The sequence below is a fragment of the Hemiscyllium ocellatum genome, chromosome 22 (genome assembly GCF_020745735.1).
Source record: "Hemiscyllium ocellatum isolate sHemOce1 chromosome 22, sHemOce1.pat.X.cur, whole genome shotgun sequence".
Classification (NCBI taxonomy): domain Eukaryota; kingdom Metazoa; phylum Chordata; class Chondrichthyes; order Orectolobiformes; family Hemiscylliidae; genus Hemiscyllium; species Hemiscyllium ocellatum.
Genome location: NC_083422.1, coordinates 48,873,333 through 48,899,354, shown reverse-complemented (window position 1 = coordinate 48,899,354; position 26,022 = coordinate 48,873,333). Strand labels below are relative to the sequence as shown.

Genomic DNA, 26,022 nt, shown 5'->3' with positions numbered 1-26,022 from the left:
TCATTCGCCTCCTTTCAGCATTGTTGCGTGTCCCTTTTTGGTTGGGACTCAGCACTGACCTTGGTGAAATTTGTATCCAGTCTGGAAAGGTTTGGTGTTGTGTGTCTTCTTTCAACAGTCAACAGGAAAAGGGACTTCCCTCCTCTACTACTCTAGCTTCTTCCCACACTTCAGTCTACTATCCCAGGAACCAGTCTGGTAACCTTTCTTTAGTAACCTTAATATTTCCTCAAATAAGATGATCAAAACCACATACAATTCTACAGGTGTGGTCTTACCAATGCCCTACACAGTTGCAGCAAGACATCCTGGCTCTTGTACTCAAATCCTCTTGCTATGAAGGCCAACATTCATTTGCTTTCTTCACCACCTGCTGCACCTGCATGCTTACTTTCAGCAGCCTGTATATGAGGATATCCAGGTCTTATTGCAAATCCCCCGTTCCTAATCCCTTCGCCATTCAGATAATAATTTGCCTGTTTGTTTTGTTCCCAAAGTGGATAACCCCATATTTATTCAAACCATACTTCATCTGCCATGTATATGCCCACTTACTTAAACTTGTCCAAATCAGAGTGAAGCTTCACGACATGCTCCTCACAATTCACCCTCCCACCCAGCTCTTTATTATCTGCAATCTTGGATTTATGGCACATTGTTTCCTTATCTAAATCTTTAATATATATTGTGAACAGATGGGGTCCAAGGACTAATCCTTATGGTAGCCCATGAGTCACTGCCTGCCATTCGGAAAAAAGATCCATTTATGCCTACGCTTTGTCACCTGACATCCAGTTCTCAATCCATTTCAGAACACGACCTCCAACCCTTTACATTTTAATTTTGCATGTTTGTCTTTTATATGGGACCTTATTAAAAGCCTTCTGGAAATCTAAGTAAACCACATTCACTGTTTCCCTCTTATCCACACGACTAGCTGCATCCACAAAACCCTTACATTCATTTAAGAGGATAGATTGTGCCCTATGTATGGAAACCATGGTTCTGAGTCAGACTAGTCTTTGCACAAAACTCAAAAAAGATGAGGAAGAATGCAGACATTACTTCATTTAAATGTCTCATGTGAAATACAGTGCCTCTGACAGTGCAGCACTCCTTCAGTATTGTACTGAATGAGTCACTGATTTGCTCAAGAGCAATTAGGGATGAGAAATAAATACTGACCTCATAATGATACCCATATCCTAACAACAAAAAACAAGCCTAGATTCTGTGGCTTCAGATTTCTGGAGTAAGGCTTAAATATTGGACTTTCTGATCCAAACAAAGGTGCTATCCATTGGGAACTCTTCTACGCAGTGAAGGAGAATACAAATTGGAGAGAAGGTCAAGTCAAGGGCAAGTGCAGAACCAGGTGGGAGACTTCTAACTGATGTGTTTCCTTCCCATTTGAAGTTTCTGGATGGAGTATAAGGCATGAAAAACTTCCCAAGGCACTCCATAGGAGTGATCACCGTATGAAATTTGATACTATGCTACATAAGGAGATAGGAGAAAGTGAGGTCTGCAGGTGCTGGAGATCACAGCTGAAAATGGTGTTGCTGGAAAAGCGCAGCAGGTAAGACAGTATCCAAGGAGCAGGAGATTCGATGTTTCGGGCATAAGCCCTTCTTCAGGGGATACTTGGGCAGGTGATCAAGGTTATTGTTTTAAGGAGTGTCTTAGATGGAAAGGCGCAGAGAGATTTATCAAAAGAAATTCCAGAGTTTAGAACCTAATCAGCTGAAGGAAGACATGGTCAAAGTGAGGGGTATACAAGAGGTCAGAATTGTTGAAGCATGGATATCTTAAGAAAAAGCAACCAGAACTTCCACGTAGTTCGAACATCTTCCCCATATTCCCAAACTGAGATTATAAAAAGAACAGGAACTGAATACAGAAAAGCAAATAAATAAATGAAGGGGAGGGAAAGAGAGCAAATTAAAGCTAAATGCAGAGGAAGGGGAGAGCTCACTTCAATAAACACCATCTGATTCCTTTCCATGGTAACTGATGCCTAATTACCAAACCAGCTGCAGCTGGATTATTAATCTCCTCCCTAGAACCTCAGAGTCAAAGATCCTATCAGTGCAAATTAATTTCAGAGCAGCACTCAGCTTTCTGACATTCATGTATAACTAGTTCCTAAGAACTAGTTTGACATTTTTCAGCTCAGCAAATGTTTGCAAGGAAATTGCCATTAGGCCTAACAATGCTTCATCTTAATCACAAGCATCTATCTACCAACTATATGTGCCAATTGCAACCCCCAACTCCCTAAATCCCACATTGACTGCCCCATATAATCCCTACAAATCCCTCAACCCCAGCTTCCCCCCCAAATATCTTTTTACCCCATGTATTCTATGGTGAGTACATTTTCCATTAGTCAAGAAGGATTTTAAAAATGGTGGCCCGGAGCTAATTCCTGGATTCCTAACCCCCAATCTTAGGATTTCCAACCTTTGTCCATGCCAATTAATGGTATAATCTGGTTCAAGACCCACTTCCTGCATCCAAACATGGTCTGCACTAATTGAGTAGATAGGACGGTCAGAGTCCTTGATAATTTTCTTGGGAGTCAGGCCAGCTTTCAAATGGTTGAATTCACAGCACTTCAGAATTGTCATGAATCACAGTCTGGTTGAGGGAACCTTTTGAAAGCTATATTCAAAAGATTTTGCTCAAAACCCTCATGCCAAGCTCTGCCCCCTAGTGACCTCTATGGTCCTGTCATATCCTTCACGCTAAGTAATTTCACTTTTATGCCCATTCACCCACTGCATATAGCCAATTAATCTTACCATAACAAAAACAACTTTCTTTCAAAAAAGTCATTCTTTCATAACTTGCTAATTTCTTAAATCTCTTTTCACTACCAGTCAATGAAAGTGTCAGTCATTCAGACTTTTAAAATATCAACAGAAGAAACTACAAGTACATGAACAGCCACATCATGCGAGTAAAAAAAGGTGCAATTCACAGAATAGATCAGACAGCCACAGCTGTTAATCAAACATTGTTATCCCTAGGGCTCAGCTGCTTTAACACTTGAATGGATGACTGAGCTCTAACCACAGATCCTCCATGCCAAGTATGGCACCCAATTATGCCCACTATACAGGGATTGAGAGAGTGTTAGGGTGAGTGCTAGAGGGCACAATAGTTTTATTACTCAACTTCCAAAGCACTGGAGGTGAGTTTTTCCAACAGCCAACTTCAGCAATCAGGAGCCCATGTTCATTTCTGAACTCTTTCCAAAGTTGGTTAACCTTCTTGCACCTCCCAACTACACATTGGATTGAAAAGGTATTCCTCTGGAGTCTGTAGTCACTACTCCATCCCTACACACATCCAGCATGCAAGGCAGGCATGCAAAATCAGGAATTTTCTTGGTCAAAGATGAAAATCCAGCCTTGTATCTCTCAGTACCATCATTTCTCTTGACCCTACCTTGCTGCCATATACCACATACCCATCCAACTACATTCTCATCATATCTCTTAATTCCATACATCTATTCTCTCTTTGCATTCTACTCACTATGTCAATCAACTTCATCTGTCTTCTCACCACATTTCTCAACTCATCTCTTCACACATACCTAATTGTTTTTAAACTTACTGCACCACACACCTCACTAATGGAGAACCCTTGGCTAGAAATCTTATTTTGTTAGTGTTTAAGACATATATTGGTTGAAATTGGTTTGCATGGAATGGATTATCAATAATAAAGGAAATCAGGTAAGATCTAAAACGGACTAGCAAATCACCATCTAGAAACCAGAAATGTAGTGAAGCTGTCAGCAACAGACTTGAAAACGAAAGGTCATGCCTGATGAAACTCATTGCATTCCTCAAAGACATAACAGAAAGGGTGGATAAGGGTGATGCAGTAGATGTAATAAAAGATCTTTGATAAAAGATACCAACTGCATAGAAGTATTATGACTAAGTTCATGGCATGTGGAGTCAGGAGACATTTAGCAGAATAAACAACAAGCTGCCTGCAAAACAGAGAGCAGGGTTAAAAGGTAATTATACAGACTGACAGAAGTGGGAAAGTGACATTCCACAGTGAATATAAAAAAAGGTCAGTGCTGGGACCACAGCCATTCACAATTTACATTAATATTTTGTAGCTGAAAATGTGTTGTTGGTTAAAGCGCAGCAGGTCGGGCAGCATCCAAGGAACAGGAAATTCGACGTTTCGGGCACAAGCCCTTCATCAAGAAGATTCAGGAATAAGAAGTATAATTTCATAATTTACAAACTATGCCAAATTGGAAAGGTGTATTTACATATTAAAAAAATGATTCAACATACACAAAAGCTGCAGTAAACTTGCAGAACGGGCACATAATTGGATAACAGTCCAATATATAGATAAAACTGAGATGGTACATTTTGGTAGGAAGAATTAGGAGATCAGCTATTACTTGGATCCTGGAAGTTTGAATAAGATAGAGTAATAGACAAATGCAGGGATACAGGTTTACAGATCAAAGCAGTGATGGTTAATACAACTATAAGAAAAACAAATTACTTTTAGAGAGATACAATTAAAAAGCAGAGAAATTATGTTAAATTTGTATAAAACATTGACTGGACCATGCTTGGAATACGACAATAAAGAGAATAAAAGGCACTGGAGAGTGCAAAGATAAATCACAAGGATGATACCAGGACTGAGGAACTTTTTTTTGCTATGAGCGCTCTAATTAGGAGGAGTAGGCCATTTTGCCCTTGAGCCTAAATCACTACATGACGAACTTGCAACTCTACTTTCTTGACTAGCCCCGTAACTTCTGACTCCTGTGTCAATCAAGAATGTTTTGAAGGCCGACTTAGATACAGTGAACAATCCTGTCTCTACCACTGTCTGGGGATGGAAGAACACTCAGAAAAATACTACCTCATCTCTATCTCAATTCATGGGAGGCGCTCATTTTAAACCTGTGACCCCCTAGTTCTTGTTTCTCCCACAAGGGAAAACATGCTCTCACCTCTGTCAAGTCCGCTCAGGATTTTATAACTTTCAAAAAGATCACCTCCCACTCTTCCAATCTCCAATGGTTACAGGCTGAACTTGTTGAAAAACTTTGCTGAGAAGATAAACTCTTCATTCCAAGAATCAGACAATTTAATCTTTCAACACAGTTGCATCCTTTCTTAAGTAAGGAGCCAAAATTATTCAATGTACTCCTGATATCGTCTGTACAACTTGGCAAAACTTCCCTCTTTTATATTTAATTCCCATTGCAATAAATACAAATACTCTATTTAAACTTCCTAGTCATTTGCTATACCTGCAGACTAACTTGTTTGATAGATCCCAGAATCCTCAATATTGCAGATTCACTCAATTTAGATAAGATAATGCATTAAGTATTTTCCCAGCCAAAAAGTGGACAAGTTCACATCTTCCCACATTATGCTCCACACTCTTATCAGTCACTCTATGCACTCATGTGACCTCTCATTGTCACTTTGCAGATTCCTTACGCCAGAAAAGAGAAAGCTGAAGTGCAATCTAATAGCGGTCTTACAGAGAAAAAAATTAGTTGGCAGGATAGACAAAAAGAAAAAGCTCTGGGAGGTCTTTAAATCTAGACACCATCAGAGTAATATGGTCACTAAAAAGTCCAATGGAGCTTCAGGAGAGACTTCTTTACCCAGAGTATGGTGAGACTGTGGAAATTACTACCGCAGAATGTGATTGAGGTGAATAGTATAAATGCAATTCAGGGGATGCTAGATAAGCATATGATTAGATTAGATTATTTACAGTGTGGAAACAGGCCCTTCGGCCCAATAAGTCCACACCGGCCTGCCAAAGCGCGCCCACCCAGACCCATTCCCCACTGCACCTAACACTATGGGCAATTTAACATGGCCAATTCACCTAATCTGCACATTTTTGGACTGTGGGAGGAAACTGGAGCACCCAGAGGAAACCCACGCAGACACGGGGAAAATGTGCAACTCCACACAGTCAGTCACCTAAGGTGGGAATTGAACCCAGGTCTCTGGCGCTGTGAGGCAGCAGTGCTAACCACTGTGCCACCGTACCACCCACAATTGAATAGAAAATAAAAGTGTAGGCTGATAAGGTCAGGTGAAGGAGAGGAGGCTTGTGTGAAATATAAATAGCAACACTGACTAATTAGGACTTTTCTTTGTGTTGTACCCTTAATGTTACTACTGGTCTCCGTCATTGTTCTCGGAGCTGGCCACAATAAACAGCAGTCTAACTCCTTGGAGTGTCAGCAGCATCAGGGAGAAACTGGGAACGATAGTGAAGGCAAGTCAATAAAGACTGAATCTGGGAACTGGGAATTGAGTTGGAGTTTAAAATACAAAATAGAATAGAGGAGAAAATGCAGACTAAGGTGTGTGTTGAAAGTTATGAATAAACAATGAGAAGAATTGTACAATTAGGTTTAGCAATAGAGGTTCCCCTAATGCATTGATGAGTGGCCATTTCTCTATGAAATTGAAGATAATATCCCATTAATTTACTTAAACGTTCCACAATTCTCTACAAATGGCCTTCTTTGTTTTGGTTTTCTTAGAATCTTCCTGCATGTTGTCCCCTCCCCCTCTCAAGGACAGCATTGTCTTCCTGTTACTAGGTTCTGCGGACAGCACAAGATCTGACTCATCACGACAGGCTTCTAATTGTCTGTTCACCAGCCAGCAATAATCTACTCTTTCACACTTAGATCTTAAAAGCCTCACCCATATGTTTATATTCTACTCTTCCATGGCCTTGCCTCTCATGAACTGTTAATCCCTCTCTGCATTCTTCCAGCTCTGGACACTGGTCATTCCAACATCGGTGGCCATCCTTTAGGTATTGGTCCCGAAGCTCTGAAATGGAGTTATTAAACATCTCCACTTCTCTCTCCTCCTTTTGGACCCTTCATTAGCTCAGCTGACTGGCAGCTGGTTTGTGGTGGACAGTGATGCCACAAGCACGGGATCAATTCCCATACAAACTGAAGTCACTATCTCACCCCTCACTTGAGGCATGTGACTCAGGTTAAACTCATCAATTGTCACTTTAATGAGAGAAAGCAGCCTACGGTTATCTCAAACTATGGTTCCTTTCACTAAAACCTTCTGCTTTAACCAACTATTGGTCAGTAGTCCTAGTAGCCCAATCCAGTCAGAGTTGGAAAGATAAAAACTTGTGGAGATAAAGGAAGTTTGTAGAGACAGATACTTTCAGTTAAAAAAAACAATGAAAACATATGAAGTCCAGTCTTAATTTAACATTAAATTCAGTACCTGATAGGAATCTATTTCATAATAGGTAAACTTTAGTGAAGCTGGACTGAGTTCTATAAATCTTTAATAATGATGTGCATGCCTCCTGGAGTGCATTGTGAAGGGTTGGAAACCTTTTGTTAAATATATAATGGCTGTGTGAAATTATTGATGCAGTGTGCTCGGATAGAGGGTCAGAGAAAGACTTAGCAAAAGTTGTGATTAGTCAGAATACAGAGAATCTCAAACACAACCTTGTATCAGACCTTGGTATGGTGAAAATATTTCACTGCAAGACAACAAATTGGCAGTTCCCTCCACCCAGGTTTTCTCTGCATATTTATTGAGATTCACTTCCTCTCACCAATGAAAACCATGGCTCGCTCATCACCTCTCTTAACTCTGAATCGTAAGGTCGTGGGCCATTCAACTCTTCGACTCTGCTTTGCCATTCAGTTAGATTATGACTGATGTTCACCACTGCTTAATTTTTCTATTGTAAGAATTTATGAGCATTTTTAAGAAAACTAAGCATGTATGCCCTAGTCAGAAAACAAAAAGATAAAATTGAAAATTAAAAGGAATAGAAGTTGGACAGAGAACAAGGGGATGAGGGATGAGGAAATAAAAAAGTTTAAATATTCTAGTCTTTACTTTGCACCATGTGTGTTTATTTTTGTAGTACAAGTCTAAAGCTCTAATCCCTGGTGCTGGAGTTGATTTATTACAGTAATATTGCTGTTGTTTCAATGTCATAGTTTGTGAGCAGGTTTTTCTTTAAAATCATGCAGTCCAGGTAATCTGATGTTCCCCGCATTTTGCGACAGTATTAAGATGGTTCTTAATCAAATCTAGTGGCACAGCGGCTAGCACTGCTGGCTCACAGCGACAGGGACCAGGGTTGATTCCACCCTCAGGCAGCTGTATGCTGTTTGCATATTCTCCCCATGTCTGCACGGGTTTCCTCCCACAGTCCAAAAATGTGCAGATTAGGTGGATTGGCCATGCTAAATTACCCATAGTGTCCAGGGATGAGCAGGCTAGGTGGATTAGCCATGGGGCAATGCAGGGTTACAGGGATATGGTAGCGGGGTAGGTCTGGTGGGAAGCTCTTCAGAGTGTTGTTGCGGACTCGATGGGCTGAATAGCCTGTTTCCACAGTGCAGGGATTCTATAATTCTACCTTTCCCCTGTTCCGCAAAGAAAAGCTTTGAGTTGCAGGGGATCACAGTGTATGCGTGCATGGCATTGTTTATCCTGTACTGGTCATAAACAGGAAGATTAGCAAGTGCAATAACAGTACTTATGTATGTGTGTGCCACTGGTGCTGTACTTTGCCTGTGTGGACATGTTCGAATGCATGTTTGTCTGTACATGAGTGTGCACAACCATATTTTTGTGTTCCTTTGTATTCGTGGTTGTGGTACATGTTTGTGTGCAAATGTATATGGTTGTGTGAACATTCTGCCATCTGCTGGGCTGTTTTGGGAGCTCTATCTGGGTTAACTGCTAAACAGTGATCAGTTACAGATACGGAGGCCAATTCTAACTGCCTGTTGTGAACCTCGAATTCAATTCAGAATAACAAACGGAGAAAGAATGCACTTACTAGATCTACTCAAGATTTGCTGAGTGATGTAAATGAGAGGACTATCTGGAGGCTGTTCACAAAACAAAACCAAATGTTTCAAAGTTTCATTTTTGTGAGCCAAGGTAGATCCAACAGTAAAACTTCCACTGTGAAGTCGGAAGGTGATGATCCTGGGTTGATGAGCTTGGGATCCAGTAGATGGGGTCCAGTAACAGGCTGGTTTACGAGAACCCTTTTCCTTTATAAATTAACCTGCAGCCACACACTGTCAGACACCAGGCATTATCACACTAGCTTATTGGATGGGATATCAACAGTGAGCTGAAAACTGTGTTGCTGGAAAAGCGCAGCAGGTCAGGCAGCATCCAAGGAGCACAAGAATCGACATTTCGGGCATAAGCCCTTCTTCAGGAATATGTCAAGTATAGACAGGATAGATCGAGTGAAACCTTGGAAGAGCATAAAGGAAGTAGGAGTATACTTGAGGGACATGAGATAGCTTTGGCAAATAAAATTAAGGAGAATCCAAAGAGTTTATACAAATACATTAAGGACAAAAAGGTAACTAGGGAGAGAATAGGGCCCCTCAAAGATCAGCAAGGCAGCCTTTGTGTGGAGCTGCAGAAAAATGGGAGAGATACTAAACAAGTATTTTGCATCAGTATTTAATGTGGAAAAGGATATGGAAGATATAGAAAGTAGGAAATTAGATGGTGTCACCTTGCAAAATGTCCATATTACAAAGGAGGAAGTGCTGGATGTCTTGAAACGCATAAAGGTAGATAAATCCCCTGGACGTGATCGGGTGTACCCTAGAACTCTGTGGGAAGCTCGGGAAGTGATTGCTGGGCCTCTTGCTGAGATATTTGTAGAATCAATAGTCACAGGGGAGATTCCGGAAGACTGGAGGTTGGCTAACGTGGTGCCACTGTTTAAGAAGGGTGGTAAGGACAAGCCAGGAAACTATAGACCAGTGAGCCTGACGTCGATGGTGGGCACGTTGTTGGAGGGAATCCTGTGGGTCAGGATGTACATGTATTTGGAAAGGCAAGGACTGATTAGGGATAGTCAACATGGCTTTATGCATGGGAAATCATGTCTTACAATCCTGATTGTGTTTTTTGAAGAAGTAACAATGACGATTGATGAGGGCAGAGCGGTAGATGTGATTGATATGGACTTCAGTAAGGCGTTCAACAAGGTTCCCCATGGGAGACTGGTTAGCAAGGTTAGATCTCACGGAATACAGGGAGAACTCGCCATTTGGATACAGAACTGGCTTAAAAGGTAGAAGACAGAGGGTGGTGGTGGAAGGTTGTTTTTCAGACTGGAGGCTTGTGACCAGTGGAGTGCCATAAGGCTCGGTGCTGGGTCCTCTACTTTTTGTCATTTATATAAATGATCTGGAAGCGAGCATAACAGATACAGTTAATAGGTTTGCAGAGGACTCCAAAATTAGAAGTGTAATGGACAGTGAAGAAGGTTACCTTAGATTACAACAGGATCTTGATCAGATGGGCCAATGGGCTGAGAAGTGGCAGATAGAGTTTAATCCAGATAAATGCGAGGTGCTGCATTTTGGGAAAGCAAATCTTAGCAGGTCTTATACACTTAATGGTAAGGTCCTAGGGAGTGTTGCTGAACAAAGAGACCTTGGAAGGCAAATTCATAGCTCCTTGAAAGTGGAGTCGCAGGTAGATAGGACAGTGAAGAAGGCGTTTGGTATGCTTTCCTTCATTGGTCAGAGTATTGAGTACAGGAGTTAGGACGTCATGTTGCATCTGTACAGGACATTGAATCGGCCACTGTTGGAATATTGCATGCAATTCTGGTCTCCTTCCTATCGGAAAGATGTTGTGAAACTTGAAAAAGAATTCAGAAAAGATTGACAAGGATGTTGCCAGGGTTGGAGGATTTGAGCTATGGGGAGAGGCTGAACAGGCTGGGGCTGTTTTTCCTGGAGCATCGGAGGCTGAGGGGTGACCTTATTAGAGGTTTACAAAATTATGAGAAGCATGGATAAGATAAATAGACAAAGTCTTTTCCCTGGGGTCAGGGAGTCCAGAACTAGATGACATAGGTCTAGGGCGAGAGGGGAAAGATATAAAAGGGATCTAAGGGGCAATTTCTTCACGCAGAGGGTGGTGCGTATGTGGAATGAGCTGCCAGAGGAAGTGGTGGAGGCTGGTACAATTACAGCATTTAAAAGGCATTTGGATGGGTAGATGAATAGGAAGGGTTTGGAGGGATATGGGCCGGTGCTGGCAGGTGGGACTAGATTGGGTTGGGATATCTGGTTGGCATAGACAGGTTGGACCAAAGGGTCCGTTTCCATGCTGTACATCTCTGTGACTCTAATACAATGGTGAGATTGTGAACCTATATCCTCAGGATTATTAATCCATTAAAAATGCCGTTTTACCATTGTACCCCACTGTTCCAGAGGATGACGCAGTATTGCATAAACATAGATTTCTCTCTCCTTTTGTGTGCCCAGAGTTAAATTCATGTCCTAGAGTTGTTTTATTACTCTGTGACAACTACTGATCTCTCACACTGTTGGCTGTTCATGATTTGTTAGTCCAACTAAGCATTAAACCATATAAGGCATCACAACCAAACCTGATACTATCCTAGACTTATAGAATCTTACAACACATAAGGAGGCCATTTGAGCAGGAGAACTAGAAACAGGAATAGGCAATTCAGCCCCTCGAGTCTGCTTTACCATTCAATATGATTGTGACTGATCTCATCTCAGCCTCAAATCTATTTTTCTGCCCACTCACCATAACCCTTCAACACAGTACTAAGTAAAAATCTATCTATCCTCTCTTAAATTTTCTCAATGCTCCCCTTTCCACCATACCCTGAGATAGAGGTCACAGATTTACAGCACAGAGAAGTAACCTCTCTTCATCCTGGTTTTAAATTTGCTATTCCTTTCCCTAAAACCTTTTGCTTTATACTGCCCACGTGAGGAAACATCATCTCTAATGTCTATTGGGTCAATCCATTTTAGCATCTTATAGACCTCAAATAGATTTCATTCCTCGAAACCCCAGACAACCTAAATTGTTCAATGTCTCTTCAGAAGACAAACCCCTTAATCTCTGGAATCAATCTAGTCAAACTCCTCTGAGCTGTCTCCAATGCAACTATATCACTCCTCAAGTAAGGAGACCAAAATTGTACATAATACACCAGGTGCGGTCTCACTCATGCCTTGTAAAGTGCAGCACACTTCCCTACTTTTATACCTTACTTTTTCACAATAAATGCCAAAATTCTATTTGCCTTCCTTATTACCTACAGTACCTCCATACTCCATTTCTGCAACTCATGCACAAGGACATACAGAAACCTTTGCACCAAAGCTTTCAGAGGTTTCACTCCATTTAGGTCATAAGTTGTCTTTCTATTCATTCCTCTGACCAAAATGATAACCTCATATTTATCCACATAAATTCATCGAGCCACAGGGATGTGCAGCACAGAAACAGATCCTCTTGTCCAACTCTTCCATGCCAACTAGATATCCTAAATTAATCTAGTCCCAATTGTCAGCATTTAGCCCATAAACCTCTAAACCCTTCCTATTCATATATTCATCAAGATGCCTTTTAAAATGTTACAATTGTACCAGCCTCCACCACTTCCTCTGGTGGCTCATTCCATACACAGACCACCCTCTCACCATAAATGTATGCCCTGTAGTTTTGGAATCCCTTACGCTGGGGAAAAATCCTTGGCTATTCACCCTATCCATGCCCCTCATTATTTTATAAACCTCTGTAAAAGGTCACCCCTCAGCCTTTGAGGCTCCAGGGAAAACAGCCTCAGCCTATTCAGCCTCTCCCTCTAGCTCAAACCCTCCAACCCTGGCAACATCCTTGTAAATGTTTTCTGAACCCTGTCAAGCTAAATGGCATGAGAAACACGAATAGAGTGAATGCACTTAGTCTTTTTCCTAGGATTGCGGAATCGAGGACAAGGAGGAAAAGAATAAAAGGGAACCTGAGGGTCAACTTTTGTGGATAGAAAAGGATGAAAAGGATATGGGCCAATTGCAGAGAAATGAAGTTAGCGTGGATGGACGTTTTGGTCAGTATGGACCAGTTTGAGCCAAAGGGCCTGTTGTTTCCATGTTGTAGGACTCAATGACATTTTTCTTATAGCAGAAGAATCAGAATTGAATTCAGTATTCCAAACTTATCAAACTTAATTTGCCAAACTTTGGCCCATTCACCATTCTTATGCATACCCATTTGTACATTTCTTATTTCTTCATTGCAACTTACATTCTCATCTATTTTAGCAAATTTGGCTGCAGTACTTCTGCATCTAAGTCATTAGTATATATTGCAAATGTTTGGGGCCCCCAACCAGAAAAAGACCCACATATTCCAACTCTCCACTTTCTGTTGATTAGCCAATTCTCTATCCAAGCTAATAAACTACTCCTAACCCCATGTGATCTTAGCTTCTGGATTAACCTTTGGATGGCAGCTTATCAAATCCCTTCTACATCTGCAGAATTCTTATTATCGATCTTCCCAGTTTCAGCTTTGAAGAACTCTAGCAAACTAGTCCAACACAATTTATCTTTCATAAAACCATACTGACTCTGATGGGTTATATTTGGATTTTCCAAATGTCCTGATATTACTTCTCTAATAACGAATTTTTAACAATTTCTTAATGACACATTTTAAACTAACAAGTCTATAGTTTCCTACTTTCAGACTCCTTCCATTTTGAATAAGGGTGTTCTATTAGCATTTTTCTCAATCCACTGAAACCTTTCCCATATCCAGGGAATGTTGGATCCACCAACTCTGCTGCCACTTCCTTTAAGGCCCTGAGATGTAGGCCATTATGCCCTGGGGACAGGTTTGCCATCTATAGATAACTCGGTAGATTTTTCTCTGCCAGTGATGAGAATTGTTTTAAATTCTTCACTTTCTATAGTCTCACATTACCTGTTACTATTGGAATGGGTGTCCTCCACTGTGAAAACTGAAACAAAATATTGATTTGAAGGAAGTGAGGACTGCAGATGCTGGAGATCAGAGTAGAGAGTGTGGCGCTGGAAAAGCAAAGCAGGTCAGGCAGCATCTGAGGAGCAGAAGAATCAACGTTTTGGGCTAAAGCCCTTCATCAGGAATGAGAGAGAATATTGATTTAATGACTTCACCATTTTTGTGTTCCCACTATCAACTCCCCAGTCTTATTCTTAAAAGGACCAATGTTCATTTAAGAAAGAGCCGTTTAATTTGGTCTAACTCCTCCCTTTCATTTCCCAAAAACCCTGCAAGTGTGCACTCTTCAACATGACCCCTTCCCAGACAGACAGGCAGACTTACAATACATCCAATAACCAAACAAGGGCCGACCATGAAATGCTTTTGGGTTAAGTTTTGCCTCATGTCTATTTAGGAGTGGTTCCAGTCTATTTGGATACGCCCCCATCTCTGCTGCACCCGGCCACATTCCCCCCCAAAAAAAATTCTCCATCTGACAATTCAGGAAATGACAAATGGGATGGGGAAGATTTTACCTTTTGTACTACCAAAACTTACTTTTGCCTCTCAGGATTTTTGAAAACTTCCTTGTTCTACTATGGCTTTTTTACTTTTCCAAATCAAAAAGGAAAAAAAATTGGCTCTGCAGTCCTCAGCTGATAGTTAAACAACCTCATTTGGCAGGGTCACGTTCTAGAGCAGACTTCCACCCTGCTTGACTATTAAAACTTCAGGAAGAGAGACATTTAATTAAAGGAGAAGAATTACAGCCTTTAACAGTAAACAGCAGGAAAAACACAGGGAACACCTCACTCAGAACATAATGAAAAGTCAAGGAGAGCGATCTTCAGGACTGTGTGGATGCTCTACACCTTCCATCATCTCATCACGGCACCATTATTCTTTGAGGCCTAAACAGCTAAACACGGGGAATTCCTCAGATATCAACCATGAAGGGTCCAAGTCTTGGGTTAACTGATCCCAGCTGGGGTGGTACACCTCTGTCCATCTGAGAGGACACACACAGTCTCAGGTTCATGCCACATTCAAACAATACAGCTCTCCTCAGTACTGCGCTGGGAACATATTGATTTCATACTCAAGTCTCAGGTCTCTAACGCATAACCTTCCAACTCAAAAGAGAATAATGCCACCTCTAAGTCACAGCTGACAATTGTTTTCCAAGCTCACATGTAAACAACAGCTTTTAAATCAGATGTCCAACATTCATGGTAATTTGCTCATTCTAAAAGTTGGTTACCTTGAAGTTGTGAAGAGTGCTAGTGGAGCTATTCCACAGGAATCAGTGAGTAAACGGTTTGTGAAGATTAAAGACGATCTGGGAACAGCACAGATTTGGATATGCTACACTGTCTGGGCATGAGAGGTGTACAAAAATGAAGTTTTGTCTAACATTAAAGTAGCAGCTGTGGTTAGTCCATTAGTTCATCAGACCCTCACCATTCCATGTTATATTTCCTAATTTACTCATTCACGGGATACAAATGACATTGGCTACATCCAGCATTTACTACCCACCCATACTGCCTTTGTAAATGTGATCATTAGCCACCTTGTTGAATACAACTTTTGTCTTCTTGGCCAATTCAATATTAAAGAATAAAAAGAGATTGCTGGAGACATGGGCATGGCCAGATAATGCAGATGTTCTTCCCTAAAGGACATCAGATGAACTGGATGGGGTTTTTAACCAGAATCTGGTAATTTCATGGTCACCAGAATTAGATTTAACTGATTGTAAAGGGTTGGAATTTGAAAACATGGTTACGAGATCTTCAGTCCAGGTGTCATAATTATTGGTCCAGTAATATACATGTGATAAAAGTATCTCAAAATTATCTTGACATCCTTTATCTTCTTTAAACTTCAACTTCTCCAAACCTCCCGTCACCCAAATTTCGTTCACGCTGTGTCCTGCTCATTTGTCTCCACTTGCTCCCAACCCTTAACACATTAATGAGAAACCATTTTGCCCTGTAGCCTCTACCCACCACATAACTGCAATCTCTTCCAACACAGTCAAAATCCTTTAACCAAGAGCACTGTGAGAAGCCCCGCAATACATATACTACAGGGTCTCAAAGAAGTGCGGCCATTGTTTTAAGGGCACTTACGTTCATGAAATAAATGTCAGCCTTGTTACATCGAAAGAATGAACTTCAAATAAAATTGCCTTCTGTTCCCTTTATTCCTTAGAGGTCTGCTCACATATCACCTGATGGACCCACCAACCTTTATTGGCTTTCAGTCTGGGAATGCCTTCGTTTTAAAATTCTCACCCTTTTTTCTTTGACTTGCTGCAACCCTTTTAATATCTGAGATTACTACACTCTTCTAGTCCTGGCCTCTTGTGCATCCTTGATTTTAATTGGAAACAAAAGCAGATGTTGCTGGAAAAGCTGGGCAGGTCTGACAGAATGTGTGGACCAAAATCAGAGTTAACATTTCAGGTCAAGTGACCTTTCCTCAGTTCTGAGAAATGGACAATTGACCCAAAACGTTAACTCTGATTTCTCTCCACACATACTTCCAGACCTGCTGAGCTTTTCCAACAATTTGTTTTCAAATCTGATTTACAGCATCCACAGTTCTTTCAGTTTTTCTTGATCTTAATTGCTTCACTATTGGCAGCCATGTCTCCAGCTGTCAAGGCTCAGAACCCTAGAAATCTCCCATTAAATGTCTCTGCCTCTTCAATCAGCTCTCTTGCTTTAAGAAAGTTTTTAAAACCTACCTTTTTGAGCAATGTTTTGATGACCAGTTATAAAGTCTCCTTATGTTGCTCACTGTCAAATATTATTTGATACGATCAAGTTACATTAAAAACATGCAAAGAAACAGGCCAATTAAGTCAGTGTATGACAGCATTTCAGCTCGAAATAGGCCCCTTAACTTCCCTTTATCTCACCATATCCTAATTCTTTCTCCCTCACGCACTTATCTAGCCTCGTCTTAAATGCATCTATGCTTTTCACCTCAAGCACTCCTTGTGGTAGCAAGTATCATACTCTCAGCTGATCAAAGAAGGTTTCTCCTGAGTTGTGTAGACGATATTTAGTGATTATCAACTAACCCATAAAATCTGTATCCTTTTCTGTTAGAAGATGCCATTTTTGCAAATTTCATTTTGCACTTCCCAGAGTCTCTATTTAAAACAACACCGTGGCAGTACCGTGACTCAGCGGTTAGCACTGCTGCCTCACAGCGCTAGGGACCCAAGTTCAATTCCAGCCTTGGGCGACTGTCTGCGCGGAGTTTGCACATTCTGCCAGTTTCTGCGTGAGTTTCCTCTGGGTGCTCCAATTTCCTCCCACAATCCAAAGATGTGCAGGTTAGGTGAATTGACCATGCTAAATTGCCCATGCTAAATTGCCATAGTGTTCAGGGATGTGTAAGTTAGGTGCATTAGTCTGGGGTAAATCTAGAGTAATAGGGTAGGGAAATGGGTCTGGGTGGGTTATTCTACAAAGGGTCGGTGTGGATGTGTTGGCCCGAAGGGCCTGTTTCCACACTGGAGGGATTCCGTGAAACTCATAACTAAACAGTGATGCTACTCTGAAGGACCACCATTGGTTTGACAGATTTTAAAAGGTGCTACAAACAATTAGGTTGTTGTTGTAGTGGGTGGCAGGTTTCCATCCCTGTTTAACAACAATCCATCAGTTTTCATTTTCATTCTATCCCTGGCAGTACCTAAGTTAGCAGACTTATTCTTAATTCACTTTCGCCACTGATTTGAACTCAAGGTTACCAATTCAATACCATGTCCACAACACTAGTGAACCCAAATGTGCTTTGCTTGACCCCACTCCATAGAATTCTCTCTTCAAAGGCTCCTCCCCACTGACCTTTCATGTCAAACATGGTTCAGTAGGCACCACACCTGCCTCGGAGTCAGAGGTTCAGCGTTCAGGTATGTCCACAGAGACAGGAGTACATAATATAGAATGACATTCTCAGTGCAGTACTGTCTTCCTCCCAGGTGAACGTAAAAGATCTTACAACACTATTTTGAAGCACAACGGGATAGTTTCCCTGGCATCCTGAATAATATTTATCCCCTAACTAAGTTCTTACAGAATAGCTGTTTATGGGAGGTTGCTGCATTTCTGCCATTAACAAAAATCATGGGGACTTCAAAAATATTTCATCATTGTAGAGTTCTTTGAGACATATTGAGGGCCTAAAAAGCATTGTAGAATTGCATACTTTCTGCAACCTTTGTTAATCTGCTCAAATGTCTCTTTTTGATCCTTCTATCAATCAGTTCCCTCTCCAAACTCTCCAAAAAGAATCTATTTTGTAAGAGTCAGAATATTTTCTACTTTATCCTTTTTTAAAAATATTTTATACTTTTTTCTACTAACCTGAGAAACTGGTACAGAGATGTCCTGGAGCTGCAATGACTGACCTCCAATAATCACTACCATTTTCCTGTATGCTAAGTATGACTCCAACCAGCAGGGAGCTTGCCCCACTTCCCATCAATTTCACTTTTGTCAGGACTCCCTGATGACACATTTGGTCAAATGCAGCCTTAATATCAAGGACTGTCACTCTCAGCTCACCTCTGAAATTCAGCTCTTTTGTCCATGAATGACCCAAGGCTGAAATGAGATCAGGAACTGAGTGGTCCTGGCAGAACCCAAACTGGGCATCACTGAGCACGTTGTTGCTGAACAGGTCTACTTGATAGCCCTTTTGCTGACACATTCCCTCACTTTTCAGATGCTTGAGAGTGGTAATTAGCCATGTAGCATTTGACTTGCCTTTTGTGTATAGGACATAGCTGGGCAATTTTCCACCTTGTCACGTTGATGCCAGTGTTGTAGCAGTACTGGGATAGCTTGGTTCGGGGAGCAGCAAATCTTCAGTACTATTGCTGGAATGTTGTCAGGGCCCATAGTCTTTGCACTATCTAGTGTTTTGCACCATTTCTTGATATCACGTGAATTGGCCAAGGACTGGCATCTGTGATGTCGAGGACCACTGGATGAGGCTGAATGGATCATCAACTTGGCACTTCTGGCTGAAGTTTTCTGTGAATTCTTCAGCCATGTCTTTGCACTGCTGTGCTGGGCTTTTCTGACAGTGAAGATGGGGATATTTGCAGAGCTTCTCATCCGGTGAATTGTTTACTTGTCCATCACCATTCCTGAATGGATGACGTGGCAGGACTGCAGAGTTTAGATCTAATCCACTGGTTGTGAGATCACTTTGCTCTATCACTTATTGCTTATGTTATTAGGCATGCAAGTAGCCCTGTTTGGTGGCTTCATCTGGTTGACATGCCATTTTTAGGTATGCCTGATGTTGCTCCTATCATGCCTCCTGCACTGTCTGATGAGCAGGTTGGAGGTTGTGCTGAAGTACAATTCTGCTGCTGTTGATAGCCTCAAGATGCCCATTTAGCACAGTGTTAGTGCCTCCGGTTGGAGGGTATTCCCAATGTGAAGTTGGGATGTCATCTCCACAAAGACAATTGCAACATTTAAAAGGCATTTGGATGAGCATATGAATATGATGGGTTTGGAGGGATATGGGCCGGGTGCTGGCAGGTGGGACTGGATTGGATTGGGATATCTGGTCGGCATGGACGGGTTGGACCAAAGGGTCTGTTTCCATGCTGTACATCTCTATAACTCTATGACTATGCAGTGATCACTCTTATCTATACTGTCGTGGAAATATGCATTTGCAACCTGATGAGGTAAAGTACGTTTTTCCCTTGATGGTTTCCTCATCACTGCCAGAGACAAATCTTGCAGATATATCCTTTAGGACCTTACCCATCCGTATTGCTGATGGAGAGCCACATTTGGTGGTGGACATTGAAGTCTCCCACTCCAATTATATTTTATGCCCTCAGTGCTTCCTCCAAGTCTTGTTCAGTATTAAAGAGTACTGATTCATCAGCCAATGGAGAACTCTACATGGAAAAAAGCAGGAGGTTTCCTTGCCCATGGTTAACCTAAAACCACAAAACTTTATGGGGTTGAGAGTCTATGTTGAGGACTCCCTGGGCAATTCCCACCCATCTGTGCATCAACTCTGTTGGGTCTGTCCCTGACAGTGGGACAGGACATATCCAGGGATAACGATGGTGGTATGTCTACGTCTATGTCTTGAAGGTATCATTCTGTGGGCATAACTATGTCAGGTTGTTGCTCGACTAGTCTGTGAGACTACCCTCTCAATTTTGGCACTAGCCTTCAGATTTTAGTAAGGTAGACTTTGTCACTGTGTTGTTTTTGCCATTGTCATCTCCAATCTTAGGTCAATGCCAAGTGGTCTAGTTTCTTCATTGTGATTTTGTCACGATTGATACAACTGAGCAGCTTGCTAGGCCATTTCAGAGGGCAGTTGAGAGTCAGCCACATTGCTGTGGCTCTAGAGCCACACACATGGTAATCCAGGTGAGGATGGCAGATTTCCGTTCCTGAAGGACATTAGTGAGCCTGACGGGTTTTTCTGACAACTGATAATAGATCATGGTTATCAGTAGGTGCTTAATTCCAGATTTCTTTTCTTCAATTCACATTCTACAATTTGTTGTGATGGGATTCGAATCCGTATCCCCAGAACATTAGCTACATTTCTGGATTTGTAGTCCAGCAATAGTTTCACTAGATTCTGGATTAGTGGTGCTGGAACGCTCACCTCCACCCCCCCCACTCCCAGCTCCACATCCCTGCCGAGTTTTCACCATCCCTCCAGACTCTCCCCTCACTGAGGAGGAACGGTCAGTCCTCAGCAACTCATCTTCAGCCCCTTCCGTCCACGCATCAATGAATTTAATACACGCCGTGACATCGAACACTTCTTCTGCCGCCTCTGCCTCCGAGCTTACTTTCACAATCAGGACTCCCACCAACTTCCGAGGACCCCTTCGCCCACCTCCAACACACTGCATCCACCTGGACACCCCACGCTGGCCTAATTATCCGCCTTTGACCTCTTCATTTCCAACTGCCGCCGGGACATTAACTGCCTCAACCTGTCCACCCCCCCACCCCCACTCCAACCCCTCACCCTCACAACACGCAGCCTTCCAATCCCGACCTCACCATCAAGCCAGCAGATAAAGGGGGCGCAGTGGTAGTCTGGCGCACTGACCTCTACACTGCTGAAGCCAAACGCCAACTGGAGGACACCTCTTCCTACCGCCCCCTCGACCATGACCCCACTCCCCATCACCAAACCATCATCTCCCAGACCATACAGAACTTCATCACCTCAGGAGATCTCCCACCCACAGCTTCCAACCTCATAGTCCAGGAACCCCGCACTGCCCGGTTCTACCTCCTTCCCAAGATCCACAAGCCTGACCACCCTGGCCAACCCATTGTCTCAGCATGCTCCTGCCCAACTGAACTCATTTCTACCCACCTCGACACTGTCCTATCCCCCCTAGTCCAGGAACTCCCCACATAAGTTCGAGACATCACCCACGCCCTCCACCTCCTCCAAGACTTCCGTTTCCCCAGCCCCCAATGCCTCATCTTCACCATGTATATCCAATCCCTCTACACCTCCATCTCTCATGACCTGCGCCTCCAAGCCCTCCGTGTCTTCCTCTTCCGACGTCCCCAACAGTACCCTTCCGCCGACACTCTTATTCGTTTGGTCGAACTGGTCCTCACCCTTAAGAATTTCTCCTTCGAATCCTCTCACTTCCTCCAGACCAAAGGGGTAGCCATGGGCACCCGTATGGGCCGCAGCTATGCCTGTCTCTTTGTTGGCTACGTAGAACAGTCGATCATCCATAATTACACCGGCACCACTCCCCGCCTCTTCCTCCGCTACACTGATGACTGCACTGGCGCCACCTCGTGCTCTCGCGAGGAGGTTGAGCAATTCATCAACTTCAACACATTCCACCCTCACCTTAAAATTTACCTGGACCATCTCTGACACCTCCCTCCCCTTCCTGGACCTCTCCATCTCCATTAATGACGACCGACTTGATACCAACATTTTTTACAAACCCACAGACTCCCACAGCTACCTGGATTACACCTCTCCCCACCCTACCTCCTGCAAAAATACCATCCCGTATTCCCAATTCCTCTGCCGTATCTGCTCCCAGGAGGACCAGTTCCACCACAGAACACACCAGATGGCCTCCTTCTTTAGAGACCACAATTTCCCTTCCCACATGGTTAAAGATGCCCCCCAACGCACCTTATCCACATCCCACCCCTCCAACCGTAACAAGGGCAGAGCGCCCCTGGTGCTCACCTTCTACCCTACCAACCTTCGCATAAACCAAATTATCCACCGACATTTCCGCCACCTCCAAACAGACCTCCCCACCCCTTTCCGCCTTTCGCAAAGACCGTTCCCTCCGTGACTACCTGGTCAGGTCCACGCCCCCCCCCTGCCCCTTCAACCCACCCTCCCATTCAGGCATCTTCCCCTGCCACCGCAGGAATTGCAAAACCTGCGCCCACACCTCTATCCAAGGCCCTAAAGGAGCCTTCCACATCCATCAAGGTTTTACCTGCACATCCACCAATATCATTTATTGTATCCGTTGCTCCCGATGCGGTCTCCTCTACAGTGGGGAGACCGGACACCTCCTAGAAGAGCGCTTTAGGGAACATCTCCGGGACATTTCCACCGCCCCTCCCCCCAAGTCCCTCCTGCTTATCTTTTATCTTAGCCTGCTTGGCACACTCTCATCATTCCTGAAGAGGGGCTCATGCCCGAAACAGTGATTCTCCTGCTCCTTGGATGCTGCCTGACCTGCTGCGCTTTTCCAGCAACATCTCCGGGACACCTGCACCAATCAACCACACACCCTGTGGCCCAACGTTTCAACTCCCCCTTCCGCTCTGCCGAGGACATGTAGGTCCTGGGCCTCCTTCATCGCTGCTCCCTCACCACCAGACGCCTGGAGGAAGAACACGTCATCTTCCACCTCGGAACACTTCAACCCCAGGGCATCAATGTGGACTTCAATAGTTTCCTCATTTCCCCTTCCCCCACCTCACCGCAGTTCCAAATTTCCAGCTCAGCACTGTCCCCATGACTTGTTTCACCTGCCTATCTTCTTTTCCACCTATCCACTCCACTCTCCCCGCCCAACCTATCACCTTCATCCCCTCCCCCACTCACCTATTGTACTCTATGCTATTTTCTCCCCACATCCACCCTCCTCTCACTTATCTCTCCACCCTTCAGGCTCTCTGCCTGTATTCCTGATGAAGGGCTTTTGCCCGAAATGTCGATTTTACTGCTCCTCGGATGCTGCCTGAACTGCTGTGCTCTTCCAGCACCACTAATCCAGAATCTAGTTTCCAGCATCTGCAATCATTGTTTTTGAGGAGGCAATGACCTAGTGAAACTATGTAAAAAGGGTAAAAACAAAGATACCTTGCATAAGGAAATATTTAGACAGGTGGCCAAAAGCTCATTCAAAGACGTAGGTTTTAAGGAAAATGCTGGTGGAATAACGATATCTCAACATGTTTAAGGAGGGAGTTGCAGAGCTTAGGACTCAGGAATTAAAGGCACATCTTTCAGAGTTGAGGCAATAAGATTTCAAATACATCCATGGTCTCCAGTCCACTTTACCTCTGTAGCCTCCTCCAGCTGACAATCCCTTGGTACCTTGGAGGGTCGTTGCCTGGAGGAGGCTTTAGAAGTGGGTGAAGCCTAGGAAGTCTTGAAAACAAAGTTAAGCAAGAAACCAACCTAACTTATTCCTTCACTAGCTCAGAACCGTTCAATACAATTGTGAGACTCTTGGCAGATAGGGAGCCAAATCTGGAATGCTCTTCATCTGTGGGACATGGCGCAAGCACCCCAAATACTTGTGGTATACAAGCTTACATAAATTCCTGGTCTGTACCAAGCCACCAACAAATTTTCGCTTCCAGGAAGCTCACTAATTGTTTTAAAAAGCATGGTAAGTAAATATCTCCAATATTTATTGGAATGAAATGGCAGGTAAGCATAACAGTTACAAAAGCAAATGAGAATTATTAGTTTTGTGCCACACGCTTACAAAACCAAATGTAAAAGTTTACTGATGATGTGCCTCCTGGAGGATATTATAAAACCCATTTTACTTTGTGTTTTACAAGATTACTAAATACGCAATAACCACAAGTGCAACACACACGTGTGTGTGCACAGAAATCTAAAATAAAACAATCAGGCATCATTTTGTTACACACTACGAGTGCTACTGCAGGGGGAAAAAAAATTCTTGCAGATCAGACCTAAAATGGTTCAACCACAAAAAGAAACACATTAAGGATCTTTTTCCCTCTCTCTGCTTCCACAGCTATGCTTGAACTGAAAATAATGTGGAACCACAGGCCTCAACCCAGCCCCACATAAATCACAAATTTCCACATCAATAAAGTTAATTGGTTACCCATTAGTTACTGGAGTATACTGTACTCACCAGGACATGAACAACCTCCTGACATTTTTCACATCTCTGAACTCCCTTCCTATACGTATATATGTTTTTGTTTAATCCTTTTTTCCTCTTCTGGTTGCAACAAGCAGACAGCACAGCCTCTCTCTACTTCATGGTGTCCTGTGTGTGTTGATGTCACGTACTGAAATCTCTGGGAAGGAGAAAAAAAGAGGGACCATCAGAGAAACAGGAAGCAGAAATTATTCGTCCCTCAAAGGCGGAATGCCTCCACTCATTAATATGCAAATACTAAATTCAGTGGGTGGAGTGTGTGTCTGGCAGGGTAACCCAGGAAACAAGAGATGGCAAAGCAACAACAAGCATGTGACCCAGATTTTTTTTCTCTCGCTCTCTCTAAAAGGTTGTTTTCTATACTGAAAAACCCTGCTCCCATCAAATTCCTTTCGCTATCCATCATTGCTCTCTAGACAGGGAGAAACCTTAACCCCTTTCAGCTAGATCTGCAGTGCTTATTCATCGAATAGAAGTCATTCACCTTCCCCCCTCTCTACCCTGCTCCTTCCTTCCCTCTCTCCTCTCCCCCACTGCCAGTCGACAAATGAGAATGTTAACCCTTTCAGAACCATAGTCCACATTTTTTTTGTTTTCCCTATGCTTATATTCAGAGGTCAAAAAATACAAATCCAGTAACTGCACTGCCCACAGCTGCACTGGCAATAACAAATTACAAAGTCCCATCTTTAATTTCAGTTTTGGGTTAACTAATAAAAGGTCTTACCCATGTGCCCTTGGGATTAAAGAGAGGAATCAACAGTGTTTCGGCTCCTCAGGGATGCAAACCGACCAGGATAACCCTGGAGTCTCCTTGAATTGAAGGTCATCTCCAGGACACTGCCGTCAAAATCTCTAAGAAAAGTCAAAGGGGGTTTGATAAAAATATGAGAAAGCAAAATACTATGGATGCTGAACATCTGGAATAAAATCAGAAATTACTGGAGAAACACAGCAGGTCTGGAAGGTCAGAGCTGAAGAACAGACATATCAAACTCAAAATAGTAACTGTATCCCTCTCCACAGAAGCTGCCAGACCTGTGTTTTCTCCAGCAATTTCTAAATTTTATAATAAAATTATGATTTTTTTAACACTTAATGCTTTTTTTTGTTTTTAGAATCCTGGAAATATGGGGAATGATGACTTTTTCTGATAGTCAATCATCAAGTAACAAGGGCAGGCCTTCCTCCCATTAAGGGCAGAGGTCTCGCCAACGTTTCAACACAGAGAATACTGCACCTAACACATGCATCCCACAAACAGCTTTACAATAAGTGACCAGATATCAGTTTCAACAATATTGTTTGAGGGATAAGTACTGAGCATAGAACAAGGCGGACCTCATTTACTTAATGGAATTCATTAGCTTCACCTTTGAGGGCATTCAGCAGCTCTGAGTGGAGTACTCCTTCTATACAGCCCCTCTGAATATGCAGCACTCTCTAAATATTGTGTTGGGATTGTCAATACAGATTATATGTTATCAAATCCCTGGGATTGAATGTGAATCCACAACCATCTGACGAAACAGAGTCGTACGGGTGACTAACACCTTAAATTACAAGTAATGCGGGCATTCACAGTGCTCAGTCCAGAGGCACACAGGTTAATGTGATCCCAGGATTTGGAGTCATGTCTCTGCTCCAGTATTCTCTCCTCAAACT

The 26,022-nt window shown here is 42.8% G+C and overlaps 1 protein-coding gene across 2 annotated transcripts in view; it reads right to left on the bottom strand.

Moving 5' to 3' along the window:
- ldb1a (LIM domain binding 1a) overlaps window positions 1–24,579 on the bottom strand; it is a 92,401-nt gene extending 67,822 nt beyond the window's left edge. For both annotated transcript variants that reach the window (XM_060842194.1, XM_060842196.1), the window contains exon 1: window positions 24,328–24,579. In XM_060842194.1, the coding sequence (XP_060698177.1) occupies window positions 24,328–24,352 (25 nt within the window). In that variant the 5' untranslated portion in view covers window positions 24,353–24,579. The remainder of the gene's footprint in view (window positions 1–24,327) is intronic.
- Window positions 24,580–26,022: the final 1,443 nt, after the last annotated feature.